A 14,113-nucleotide genomic window follows, 5' to 3' on the forward strand; every position below is an offset into this window, starting at 1 on the left:
TCCACACAGGGATTTATTGATTAATCTGTGCCTACCTTTTGAAAGGCTACTTTTTAGTGTACCTTTTTGGCCCTTATATCCACACAGAGAATTATATTTATATTTGAATCATTACTTTAAATTTGAGTCATTACGGTTGATATCCTGTCTAAATATTAGTAGCTGGGCTGGGCATGTTTGAACCTTTTTGTACATATGGCCAATCCAAACCTTTCTCATCTGTCGTCCCTCGTTGGTGGAACCCACTACCTGTTCCTACTAGAGCAGGGACATCCCTCGCCATCTTCAAAAATGTCTGAAAACCCAGGTCTTCAGAGAACATCTCCTTTGATAGCACTACCACAGACAATTGCACTCATCGATGCACTTACTGTACTACCTACTACACTCATTGATGCACTTAAATTGTTGTTAGAATTGCTCTTAAAAGCTTTAAATGTTTCTACCATGTTGTAAGTCGCGTTGGCTAAAAAGCCTCAGCCAAATGTAATGTAATATGGTCTTATCATTTGCATTGTCATTTTGTAATAGTAATATAACAACAATTTGTATGTGATACGTATTGTAGAAATTAAATGAAGTGACTTTATCAAGTTCAAATAAACTGTAATTAATACATCAACAACTGTTCTTTATTCCATTGTGCACAAATTCCAAGCACATGATGTGTCCTCTTGTAAAGGCTGAGGACATCTTCTTTTGGGAGGTGCTCTTCCAGATGACAATGACCCCTGATAAAATACAACAAAAGAGAAAAGGAAATTACTTACATGTAGACTATAACTCAGCACAACAACAAATTTAACCCAAAAACAATCATGAACATTTTGCACAACATCTACATCAAATATCCAAGTGAGAGTTTTAAATGTGAGTGCTACCCAAAAACTGTTTATTATAATACTGAATCGGAGTAAAACACACTAAGATCTTTCCAAACAGTTGATTATTTCATGGTTAACGTTACCAAAGAGGGAAAGCAATCTTGCTAGCAACTAGCATAGTGTCGCCTGCCCCCGACCTCCATCATACGTTTTCTGTTTGTAATGTAACCATGTTGATTAGATGGCCACCATGGCTGCCCTACCGCAGAGCGGTAGATAGTTCAAGCGAATAATTTTTCGATAGTGCCATTTAGTTGATGGAGATAAGTATTCTGGCGACTCCTAAGTTCCTAGCATATACTAAGTTTTGCTTCTACGTCAAATATTTGGTGCCATGTCTTGACACACCAACACAGATAGCGTTAAAGTTAGCTGATGTTTCGCCATAGAAGACTATAAAACAGCGTGCTAGTCATTGTGGCAACTGGCAAGATTTAAGATTAATACTGTTGAACAAAACTTACCGTGACATGTTTGTTCTGAAAGTTGATGTTCACAATCCACTCCACTTCTGACGAACAGCTTGTTCTTCAGCTCGCTGGGAAGCTGCAGTGCTATTAGCTAGTGCTTATGGTGTCAACACGGTAATAACGGTGAACTTATACATTTTTGTTCCATATCTCTATCTCCCCACTGCTGTTGTAACAGCCGAACACACAACAGGTTCTTCCCGACATCGTAAGCCAAAAAAAAGACGATTTGTTCAACTCCACAGGTAGCTATCACAAACGTTAGCACTGACAGTGCGATCATGGCTGCGGCACCGCTGCCCCCAGATGGCGTTATCTTCAGCGCATGCGCAGTCTTGATCTCGATCTATGTTTCTTTTCTCAACAAGTAATGTCTCTGAATGCGGCGATGACGTATTTTGACAGTTCAGTCACTTGTGCGAAGCTGGTGCGAAGTCGTACTCATAAATGAAAGCCTACCTGTAAAGTTTGGTTTCGTACTTGTAATTTTTGAATTCGTATTTTTTTCCCATCCGTATTCTGATGGATAAAATACACACAATATATTTTATGCACGACTGGACTCATTTGAGAACTCACAAATATGTATTTTATGCACGACTACAGACAAATACGCATGTGGATCAAATCTATGGACACGACTATTCTGACAGCTATCCCACTCCATAGAAACGTGGTGCTAAATTCCCATAAACTTTGTTCAGTGAACTGGTAAAACCGTTCGTTTGTAAGCAAAATCAAAAATCACGATCTTTCAGTTTGTTTACCATTACCTAGCAACCACAGCATAGTCATTCAAATGTCAGTCATTTCCTTTGTTTCACGTGGAAATTACGAGTAGTGTAGTGGAGAAGTGAACGGGTTTGAAATCTGAGATCACAAGTTCAAATCTCAGTACAGGTTTTTTTTGCATGCCAAAATAAAATATTGTGAAAGTATGTGCAAATGACTCTCTTTTCTTTGTTGCCTTTACCTCGCGGCAAATAAGAGTTTGTGCACCTGTCATTGTCTAGTTTTAATCGTTGTTTCGCAGCAAAGGAAATGACTGACATTTGAATGACTATGCTGTGGTTGCTAGGTAACGGTAAACAAACTGAAAGATCGTGATTTTTGATTTTGCTTACAAACGGACGGTTTTACCAGTTCACTGAACAAAGTTTATGGGAATTTAGCACCACGTTTCCACCAAAATGATATGAAGATGAAGCAAAGTTTGATAGATAGTTCCCGTGAGATCTTTGGCTAAATCAGGTCACGTTAAGTGGAGGAAAAATCAAGGAGGCAAAGTATGGCCGGTGGATTTGTGGTGATTGGCTACTTTGAGATAGCAGTGTTGTGATTGGCTGGCTATTTTGAGATAGCATGGTGATTGGCTAATTCCAAAAAAAGTTTTGTGTTCGTACCAGGATTCCGTGCTTGTAGAAAAAAGTTTTGTGTTCGTACCAGGATTCTGTGCTTGTAGAAAAAAGTTTTGTGTTCGTACCAGGATTTTGTGTTGGTAGAAAAAAAAATATTTATTACAAGGACAGGTTTTTATTACAAGCTCAAAACTTTGTTACAGACACAAAAAACATTTTTTTACAAGGACAAAATTATTTTTCATGTACAAATCTTTTTTTTACGAGTACAAACCATTTCTACGAGTACAAACTATAATCTACAGGCATACAAAATTATTTTTCATGTACACATTTTTTTTGTACGAGTACAAAACATTTCTACGAGTACAAACTATAATCTACAGGCATACAAACGTTTTTTCAGTAATTTCATTCCATACTCTTTCCATAAGCACCAACATCAATCATGCGGAAACAATAGTGGGCATCCACAACAGCCAACAATACAATGGAAAATGTCCCCTTAGTGTAAGGAGCCACTGTTTGCAGGGGACTGGATTACAACATGCTTTCCGTCAATTGCACCACAATTACTTACAATTAGGTAAGTCACAGAGCCTCCCATAATCCTCAGCAATGGCTTTCCACTCTTCTTTCCCTGGTGGTGGCATATAGTCCTGCACCAAACAGGTCCAGATGGCCTCACAGACCTCCCTCACAATTCCCACCACAGTGGAAAACCCTATCCTGTAGCTGAAGGCAAGTGACCTGAAGGAGTTCCCTGTTGCCAGAAATCTGTGAGGGGAAATTAATTCAATTTAATGACATCATTAAATCATCATCCCCCACAGGACACAGTAGTTCATGTTTTTACATCTAATAGTACTCCTATGTACCCCCATTGCGTGTTTTTAAAGCTCTGGTGGTTTTACCCACATAAGATTTACCACAGGGACATGTAAGTAGGTATATAACTGAAGTAGTGTTACATGAAATTACTCCTTTGGTGGGGATCTCCTTTCCTGTATGTCGATGCTTGAAACTTTTGCATCGATAGGTGTAATTGCCGTGGCACCTTGACTTGTCAACTTTCTGATATAAACTGGAGACGAACGAATACAAATAAGCATGACATCTTTACATGTCAAAATTGGCTGTTGTAGGCCAGGAGGGCTTGTTGTAGGCCATGTTAGGGCCTGTGGTTTGTAGAGAATGGTTTCATTCTCCTTTAAAGCAGCACTGTGTGTTGATCAAAACCTGAGCTAAGTCAGTTCCATTTCAGCAACCTGCTTAGTGTATTGATCCAGGTAAATGTTTGCATGTTGCAATTACAGTTTTTCACAATTGCTAGAACACCTTTTTCAGAACTCTTTACCGTTTTCTCAAAACTGTGAACCCAAATCTTACAACTCAAACTACATTCTCGAAACCCTTGAATCTTGTTGCAAAACTGAACAATCACCTCAAAACACTTTTAATTTTGCTCAAAACTAACTAATGGTCTCAAATCATTGAACACATCAGGCAAAAGTACACTCCTGCAGAGCAGTGATAAGACAATACACCAAACAATGGAAGACACAGTTTTCAGGGCAGGGTCTATGGCTCCTGGAGGAATTGTATTCATTCTAATTTGAAAAATAAAATATCACAATGAAAATAAAGAATAAGGACTTATATCACTCTCTACTCATATCCTCTAGCCTATCTGAAGATATAAATCAATAGTTTTGTAAGTGAACAGAAAGACAGGCCAATACTGTACTGAATATGATTTGTACTGTGATGCCACTGTAATATTGTATTGTGCCTAAATTTAGACTTACTTGGACATACTGATAACTCAGCTCTTTCACTCTCTCAGAGTTGAGCTCAAAGGGTAGTAAGTGTGTAACAGTGGATGTTCAGTGATTACTGTACTGTATGATAATGGACATTTACGCCATTTCTCTTCTGTAGTCTGAATCTTTGGATTATTGACGCCACAGAGAAACCACTGATGTTGGGTTGGACCATGAAGTCCTGCTTCTCTCATTGGCATTCCATGAACCAGAACATGGTCAATGATTGTTGCCCAAATACTGTATCATCATTTACAGTATTGCAACTCTTGGGACTCTCTGTCTTTCTCTTCATCCTCTTCCTCCTACCTGCACCCTCCTCTTCCTTGTACCCCACTTCTACTGTAACACACACTTGTTGTCCCCTGCGTCTCTGTCAACTCTGAACTGATTTATATTGGTTGTCACATCATTAGACAGAAGTGTTATCAATTTTGAGTGGTAGTGTTCAAATGGAGACAACTGTGCACTAATTGTGTTCAACTTCTGTGTTGTTTGGTTATCAGTATAATTAAGAAGTGCAACAGAATGCACAATGTGTTCACAGTTTTGCAAAAAGGGTTAATGAGTTTGGTAAAATGGGTGAAAGTGGGTGAAAGTAGTCTATGGTTTTGCCAAAAAAGGGAATAATTCAATAAATGTGTTCAGGCATTTGAGAATTTGATTCAGAGAATGGGGTTTAGTGTTTGAGCAACTGTGAAAAACTGTAATGAATGTTTTAGTAATGTGAATTGTATGTACTTTACCACTACTACTCTCCTTTAGTGTATTGGCAGATTGTTCATTTGTTGTATACTGCCACCTACTGTACACAGGCCTAGAGTTCAGGCATGGTGCCTGAATTCAGGCTTGAGTTCAGCCGTGTACGATGTCAAGAAAGGCTATTCTCTTGTTTTTGAATCTATTTGATCATTTCAGGCACAGATCATTTCCTGTCTATCAGCCCTGTGTACAGGAGTGTGTAGTTGCAAAGTGAGTAGGCATTGGCTGCAAGGTAATTCATTATTCATGAGGATGTCCAAAAAACCAGGAGGAGGCACTAACATTTTATTCTCCAGCCTAATTGTAGGGTTGAAACTGTGCTTTTGAAATAACATCTGACCTAAGTTACATACCGTATGTGTTAACATCTCAGAGCAAGGTGAACTACTCATCCATTCTATCACCCCTATAAATGGTATAATTGTTCCTTAGGGAGGATCCTCTGCACTGACAACCTCATTCGACCTGGACTGAACTCCCCCTGAATGCGATGTTATATCCTCTGTATTATCTTAAATAAGTACCCAGCTCCAATGTCACAATGCCAGCCGCGAGGGTTGCTTGACTCCCCCACATCTCACAGCGTTTGACAAGCAGGCAACATGTGTGTGTGTATGGGTTTCTGTCATCGGCAGTGGTGATTATGGGCTTCTCTGAGATACTGCACCCCAAGAATACATTTTAACACATGGAGGTACTAGCACACATGGTACTCTCCCAATTAATGTATTTTAAGATTTCAAAGTCTTTACTGTTACATAGTTTTGCTATCATTAGAAGTCAGTAACACAGAATATTCAACATGTTTGTTTAAACTTGGCCATGGTCATACCTTTACTGCTTATTTATGCTGAGAGCAGGTCACAAAGACCACATGTCTTTCTTATGTGATGGATGTTTGTGTTATGTAAATGTAAAGTATCATTGGTTGTGTTTGATGGTCAAGCTGTACATGTTCGCAAACAGAAACTGTTATACTGTTTGTCTCCTCAGATGGAGATCTGTCCAGCCCAGAGGAAGTGAAATGACACCCAACAATAATACAATTAAGCAGCCATTTTAGGAAGGGCAGCCAGAGCGCACTGCTTCTACACATCACTTTTCAATTAGAGCTAAAGAATTTCACAACAAGACATGTGCTGTCTCCTTTTCCCCTTACTCTGCACAACTGTGTGTGTGTGTGTGTGTGTGTGTGTGTGTGTGTGGATAGACATGAGAGGGCAGAGTATTTTGGATCACTTCGAAAATAGGCTTCCAGACACCCTCACACACTCTCCCCCACTCCAAACAGACACACTCACACGCAGACACATTCAAGAACAGGAGGACATGTTTCAGTGGCACAAATATACTAAAGGTGGTCACCTACACAACACGATCCAAGTTCTCTGTCAAAAACACACATAAACAAGTTGTTGGGTAGCCAGACCATGTGTTGGCAGCTCCACTTCGCGTCACGCTCAGACTCTGGACACATGTTCCTACATGTGCGTTGCTAGGGGCTCATATTACTTTGCAGCTTCTGGTCCAACCAGGACATTTCAGGCCACGGAAATTAAACACTAGCAAAACTCTACTGATGGCTGAAATAGACTCTATTAATATAACCTAGGGGATCGATGGGGAACCCCAAGCTGTTGCGGAAGATAGTTCAGTTCAGTAGGTCATTGAATATCTTCATTACTTGGTTTAAAGATCATTAAGAGGAAGTGACAGATTGTCTTTTGAAGAGGTATTGTTTGAGTTCATTCAGCATAACTGCGAGTGTGCTTGATGGTCCTGAAGTGGAAAAAAAATGGTGCAAGGAAAGACTGAGAATCAATTGCATGCTATTGAGCATCATATTGCACATTAGAATGGTGATCCCTCAATGAGAGGATTGCTGTTGCCGTTGTGATACAGGTATCTTGCTTGATAAGATGTCTGTGGCTATGTGACCAAGTCTGTGGTTATTATAAACAGGTGCCTGTATGATATGGATCTATATCTGATGTTGCTGTAACTTGCTGTGTGAATGGGGTTACTCCTCCCTGCGCTGAAGGATCATACAGTATGGGCCGCTGCCTTGTGCTATCTTTGACATCTGAGTTTGAGGTCTTGAGATTGAGCAAGCGTTCCTGTGGAAGGATAAAGTGTGCACAGCACAACAGTGCACGCACACACACACATGTGAGACTCTACTGTCACCTTTTAAAAGGCATGTGTATGTGGGTTTTTTTACATGTGAAACAACGAGATGAATTGATGAAGGGTCTGGACAAACATATCAATCCAAATTACATTAGTTCTTCTACAGTCTGACAGTTTTTATTTCTACCACACAACTCCAGATATCAAAATGAGATGGCATTTGCACATATACTGGCCTATGCAATGATTATGCTTAGCATCACACAAACTGTTTGAACACTGATAAAGAAGGACAAGTACATTCTATGAGCAATAGCATATTGCTCTGCTAAGAAATACCGTAATCTTAATCCAAGTCTCAAAAAATGCTCAATATGAGAAAGATCCCACTCTATGCACAGGTTTCAGACTTTAAACTGAAACCGATAAGACACAACTTAACAGTATAATGTATACAAATAAACTTTGCAGATAGCACAAATATCTGCCTCTGCAACTAAAATACAGGTTTGACTGCCATGAGTATACAGTACATGTAAGGCCTTTATCATTGATAAAATGCAAATTGAGGCATTAACATTTTTAGCCGTTCATTCTGTTACATTTGTAACACTTTGTCACACTTCGTCACAGTGTTGTAAGCACACTACGGTCTGGAGACAACTATATGACAGACATTTATATCAGTAGAAATACTTGGCAACAGCTTTTAACAAGACTCAAATCCGAGAAAAGAAAAAAAGAAAAACACATCCTGACAACTGAAATAACGTTTTGCATTCTGACGCCTGACAAGATATTCACGCAATTCCACTTGCAGTAAAACAACAAATCTACCACTAGGCCAGGGTCCAGCTAAGGCAGGTGCTGAGACTATTTCTCACCAGCAGGGTAACATCTGAGACTCAGTAGGTAAGACGGTTGGTCCTCAAGCATTCCTGAGAGTGTGGAATCACATGGGGAAAATCTCTCAACGAACTGGCCTGCTTTATAGGACTCTGCACAGCAATCCAGTCATTACACAAAAGTGGACATCTGTGTACAAAGTGAAAAGACTCATTAGTAAAGGCCAAAAAAAAACAAATGTATCCGAATTGTATATAATAATTCTCACAATATTAGTGGGTTTATAAATAATATAATGAATTGTCGTTATTATTTTTCATAGGAATAAATCTAAAAGTGCAATTCAATACTAGATATAAAAAGGTAGTACGAGATGAAAGACATTAAGGTAGTCAGAGGGAGGTAGTAATAAAAGCTGGTAAAAATGAATTTTATGAATATAGCCACAAACGGGCATTAATGGGGTCCAAGCAGTGTAGCAGAAGTTGAAACCATACATACAGCAGCAGTCGCAACCAATGTTGGTAGCTATATAATATTACTATTGTACAGAATAACACTTTGGTGATTGTAGGTGTATGTAATTTGGACATTTTGGCAAATCTGGTGACAACTGAAATCTTATGGTTGTGAGTATGGTTTGGCACACTGATTGGGGACAGTCTCATGATTAATTTCAGTTTCAAGTTTCTTGTCGGTACCTTGAATGCTCTAACGCCACCAACAGGTCAAAGTTGAAAGTGCATTTATGCACATAACCTTTCACCCGTTGCTCCGATTTGATAAAATCAGGTATCATTGGAATCCTAGGACCAAGCCGAGTTAACACACTCTATGATGTCAATTTCCACCATGATGGATTTTCACCAAATTTGACACAGAGCATCTTCAGACCAAGCCTCAAACAGGACGTGCTTTTCATCTTCGGAACTAGAACTGTTCGCCCGTAACAGCCGATCGAAATTTGCGGCAAAGCCTCCAAACAGGAAGTGAGCTCATATCTCAGCAACCCTTGCATGTAGGCTATCAAAACCAAAATAAGTACATGCAGTTCAGACCCCAATTAGGAGGACGCCTAAAAATGTGGTGACCTTTGACCTCTAGGGGGCGCTGCAATTAACAAAAAAGCACTTTGGCCTGTAGCTGTTGATGTGTTTGGAATTAAAACTAGATATCTCAAGAACAACTTAACATAAAAATGTGAAATTATATACAAATTGTTATCCTTCTACATTTGGTATGCGTATAGCCTATATTCTAATTGTGAATTCGCACACTCATTGCCACTAACAGCCAACCAAATTCCGGCAGTAAATATAGTTGCAAGCAGCAATGAGGGGGTTGCATAGTATTACCAGACACCAGACTTTAGCAGCAGATTTAGCATCCCCTAAGGATGGAATTTCACAGAATTGGGTGTGCCTATACAGAATGTTATTGCGATTGCATGTACTATGTTTATTTGTGAATTAATTTGTAGAAGATATCAGCAATAGAATAATCTCAGGCTACACCCTGAAATTTGATCACATGATGTGTACCAAATTTTGTGAGATTCAGATCAGAACAATCTAGGAGTGCATTAGTTTCTCTTTTGTGTTTTTCGAAAATGTTGAAATGGGTGTAGCAGGGTGGGTTGGATTCAAGAGCTTCCAGGGAATCAGTATAAAAAAGAAGTTCAAAAAAAGATGAGCAAAAACAATAGGGTTTCAGGAGCTTCACTGCTTGGACCCCTAACAATAATCCTTGCAAATACAATAAGGATCCAGCAGCTTCACTGCTTAGACCCCCAAAAAATAACATCGCAATTCCAGAACACACCATGTCTCTAAAGACAACAGCATAGTCAGTGAGTGAGTCCATCATACAAGCAATCAGGACAAACGAGCAAAGAGTTCTGTTGCTGTTTGCTTTTTTGTCTGTTTGTGCGTTTGCATTTGTATATTGCATATTACAAGCAGTATTATAGGTGGAAATTAGTTCAATCCATGATTCCTGTGATGTTGCAAGGTTACAAAGAAATTTCTTTTGAATGGGGCAGGTCTGAGACAAATTGAAAACAAGGTTGGGCAGTTAATTTAGGGAGGATGTTTATGTCAGTCATGTCTTCAAGCTCAGTCAGGAATTAAATCCATTACTACAGTGTTTAACTACTTTGCATATGGGACCAAGGCTGTCTATTAAATATTCAGTCTTTAAAGCTCTGTTCCTGTGATTGTCGGACTTTCCCTGAAGATTCTTTGGCACTTGCGTTTGCTACGATGCGCTCTGTTTTGTTTTCTCACGACATTGAATTCTTGTTGCTGCTGACACCGGGGTGCTTTTTTTGGCTTACTCCCCAGTATGCACCCGCTGGTGTCGGACCAAGCGTGAGGCCATGGCAAAGGCCACCCCACACTCGCCGCACTTGTGCGGCCGGAAGCCGCTGTGCACGGACTGGTGCTCCAGCAGGTTGGAGGACTTGGTGAAAGCCTTGCTGCAGATGTGGCAGACGTACGGCCGCACGCCGCTGTGCACCTTGCGGTGCTCCATCATGCGGCTGGGCATGGCAAAGGCCTTGCCGCACTCGGGGCACACGAAGGGGCGCTTGCCCAGGTGCGTGCGCTCGTGGCGCAGCAGCGATAGCGGCTTGTTGAAGGTCTTGCCGCACTTGGTGCACGGGAAGGGCTTGTTGTTGAAGTGCATGTTACGCTCATGCTTGCGCAGGTCGGACGATCGGACGAAGTCCTTGCCGCAGGTCTCGCAGATGTACGGCTTCTCGCCGGTGTGCGTGCGGATGTGCTTGCGGTAGTCGGAGGACCAGATGTAGGTCTTCTCGCAGAAGGGGCAGTGGTAGGGCCGCTCGCCCGTGTGCAGCCGCTTGTGCTGCTGCAGCGTGCCCTGGTGCGAGTAGGCCTTCCCGCACAGGTCGCACACGTGCGGCTTCAGGCCGCTGTGCGTGCGGATGTGGCTCACCAGGTTGCTGGACTTGGTGAACGCCCAGTTGCAGTGCGTGCACTTGTAGGGCCGGTTTTCCATGTCGCCCTCCACCCCGCGCTTCTTCATGGCCGGGAAGATGAGGCATGCCTTGTCGTCCGCTTTGCTCGCCTCCTTCGGCTGAACTTTTGGTCCTTCCTTTCCTTTGTCCTCTTCCACGCGCCCGTCTGACGCCGCGCCATCATCGTCATCATCGTCATCATCATCATCATCATCATCGTTGCCCTGGGCTATCTGGGGGCTTTCGTCATCATTTAAGCCCTCATCCTGTTCATCTGAGTGGTCAAAACTCTTGCGATGTTTCTTCATCTTTGCTTGATTTTTGCGTTGCTTTGCTTTGCGGGGACGCATTACTCTGGACGTGTCACTCAGTTCACGGGACTCTGTGGCCATCTCACTGCCGCCGGACCAGACGGTTAAACACGGCTTCGGCTCGACCGGTGACTGGTCTCTTGGGGAGAGCTCGGAGAACTTGTCGGACAGGTAACACTCCACAGGCTCGGTCTTAATGCAGAGCAGCAAATCGGGACAGCAAGCCATGGACGAGCTGGTTTCCTCCTGCTCACCGGACAGTGTGAAGACGCCAGGAGCTCCTCCGAGGCTGCTGTTACTCTCTTTCTCTTGGGCTTTATGAGGGAGATAGTGCCTTTTGCTGATGAAAGCCTTCCTGATACTTCGTTTTGAGATATAGATGTCATTTAAGCTCCCTGGATTGTAGGCATCCTCTGGTTTTGCCATCGCTGTGTTAATTTGGGGATTATCTTTTTACGTGTCGCGGCTTTTTGTCACTTTCCTCAAGTTCAGGTGTTGTGGCTTGAACTTCTCCCGGGACATATGGTGACCCCCCTCAGTTCTTGGAGCCTGAAACATTTCTACAACAGTTAATCATGCTGTGGGGCAAGAAATCCAGGAAACAAAGATGCTCACATTAATGTATGATGACAGGGTACAGCTGATATGTGGTGATGTTTGACGGAATATCAATTTGAAAAGTAGGCAAAAGCAGAAAAGGCTTGCACAAGTGTTCAGTCAACTGACAGGGTCTTTTGAGAGGCAAAATATAAGTCACAAACTCTCCAGTGTAGGCTATAGAACAACTATTGTCAAATATTATGTCAGCCAATACAAATATGGACCATAAAAAATAACAATGTCAAACATTAACTGAGTTTCTGTTATTTTTTTCCTGAATTTACTGAGTTTAATTCGTATATGCCACAGCTTTCCTCTCTTTCACATAACTAATAATAGGCTATACTGAGACACATGTAAATTAAGCAAAACATCTTCGTATGGTTTTTTTCCCTGTAACCTTGCAGAACCACAGTATAGCCTATGCATTGAGGAGTCCTTAATCTGGATTCCCTTCTCTATGTCTTGAGACTCGACAACGTCCATGCAAAAAACTATCCTCAATTATGTCTGTGTTAGTCACAAAAACGCCAGGGAGAAACGTTGCGCTAGGGTTGCCTACACATGGTTGCAAACAGTTGGTCCAATGCTCCGGCAAAACCCGGCTTTCTGAAGCAGCATTTTGAGAAGGGGATTCCCTGAAGCCTTATGCCATCACGCAATTTTCATTCAGTCCTTATTAAGAAGTGTTATTTACTGTTACGTGCTTCGGTTTGTTGAGTTTTCGTTCCAGAAATGCACACTCAAGAAGTGCCAAAACTGAAGCAAAACAGCAATGACTCTTCGGCTTATCCCGTCAATATTGTTTAACAAAGTATGATGTAAATCACATAATTATCTAAAATAATTTCTCTGTATAATAATAGCTCTCTTCCATATGTCTTTATAAAGATTATGATTATAGGCTATAATAAAAGCGTATCAAAACTTACCGATGGCTACCCCGCAAGTGAACAATCAGCGAAATGTCCGTATGCAACTCATTCTCTGCTTTTACTTGACAGCATGCTAGGACTCTATAGAAAGTTCAGCCATAACGGAGGCGGAGTCACAAACAAAACTGTCAAATTACTGTCCCCAAAATATTTGAGCGCATTCGCGATATGTCGGTGTAGCATAGTGATGCAACGGCAACGTAGGCTATGCCAGCCGGCAAGTCTGAAACACTGACGTCGAGCCGTACCCTTAGGCAATGCCCCTGGACATTTTCCATGCTCCCCCGAAATAGACAACATGCAGACAGCGTAGACAAAGCTATGCTGTGTCCCCAAGTGATCAAATGGTGACACATAGGTAGGCTACAGGGTGAATCTGTAAGGTGCGTGTATCCTAGCTAGGACACTATCATGAAGGTCTATTGCGCATTGTATTCATATGAAATCGGACTTCCATTGAGCGAAAGTCTCCAACTAAGATAATGAGCCCAATTATTTTTCCTGAGAAAATAGCAAACATCAGGATTTGTTTAGGTGTTTGGCCGGTGAGGGCTTCATGCAGCCAACATGCAAATAAACAAGAATGCACTGTGAACATATTAGCGCCCTCGTGCCACATATACAGTAGGCCCTAGGCTATTCGGAGATGCCAACCTCCGACAGAACTCAAGTCGGATCTGATTTTACTTGCTCGGAGACTCGTGCGGAACTCCTGTGTCCTGATGTACCCGAGTGGACGTCACTATCATATTCTTCAACCACAGCTGCCTCACTTGCAACAGTACAAGAGGCGATTCTCACTTTCATTAGAAATAGGCAACACTACAAATAGGCTTATAAACACTCTCCCGAGACATTTTCCTTCTTGCTCAACCATAGTAAGCAATTCTAATAACTTAGACTATTTAGCTTTTCTTATTTGTTTTCCGAGCTGATGCCATAAACACACTTTTTTGGGGAGGTCAGGATTTTTTTTAAGTCGGGTCTTCGGAGATGAGCGAAGGCAGTAGCCTATTA

At 41.6% G+C, this 14,113-nt stretch overlaps 2 protein-coding genes and 1 long non-coding RNA gene across 3 annotated transcripts in view; all 3 read right to left on the bottom strand.

The window, feature by feature from the left end:
- Nucleotides 1-594: 594 nt before the first annotated feature.
- LOC134102165 (uncharacterized) lies at nt 595-2,013 on the bottom strand. Its single transcript, XR_009941489.1, has 2 exons — nt 1,349-2,013; nt 595-731 (listed from the first exon to the last, which is right to left on the bottom strand). It is a non-coding gene; the product is annotated as an uncharacterized LOC134102165 (long non-coding RNA).
- Nucleotides 2,014-7,584: 5,571 nt separating this feature from the next.
- sec16b (SEC16 homolog B, endoplasmic reticulum export factor) overlaps nt 7,585-14,113 on the bottom strand; it is a 66,428-nt gene continuing 59,899 nt past the window's right edge. The window contains exon 27 of the mRNA XM_062555361.1: nt 7,585-8,462. The gene's annotated coding sequence lies outside the window, so the exon portion shown is untranslated. The remainder of the gene's footprint in view (nt 8,463-14,113) is intronic.
- On the bottom strand, nt 8,459-13,298 carry znf648 (zinc finger protein 648). Its single transcript, XM_062555362.1, has 2 exons — nt 13,094-13,298; nt 8,459-12,110 (listed from the first exon to the last, which is right to left on the bottom strand). Exon 2 carries the CDS (start codon nt 11,985-11,987, stop codon nt 10,605-10,607), a length of 1,383 nt encoding a protein of 460 aa, XP_062411346.1. The 5' UTR covers nt 11,988-12,110; nt 13,094-13,298; the 3' UTR covers nt 8,459-10,604.

This window comes from Sardina pilchardus, chromosome 15 (assembly GCF_963854185.1).
Source record: "Sardina pilchardus chromosome 15, fSarPil1.1, whole genome shotgun sequence".
NCBI lineage: Eukaryota > Metazoa > Chordata > Actinopteri > Clupeiformes > Clupeidae > Sardina > Sardina pilchardus.

Excerpts from the sequence above, each read along its gene's own strand:
- znf648 (XM_062555362.1), bottom strand. The coding sequence starts at position 11,987 with ATGGCAAAACCAGAGGATGCCTACAATCCAGGGAGCTTAAATGACATC.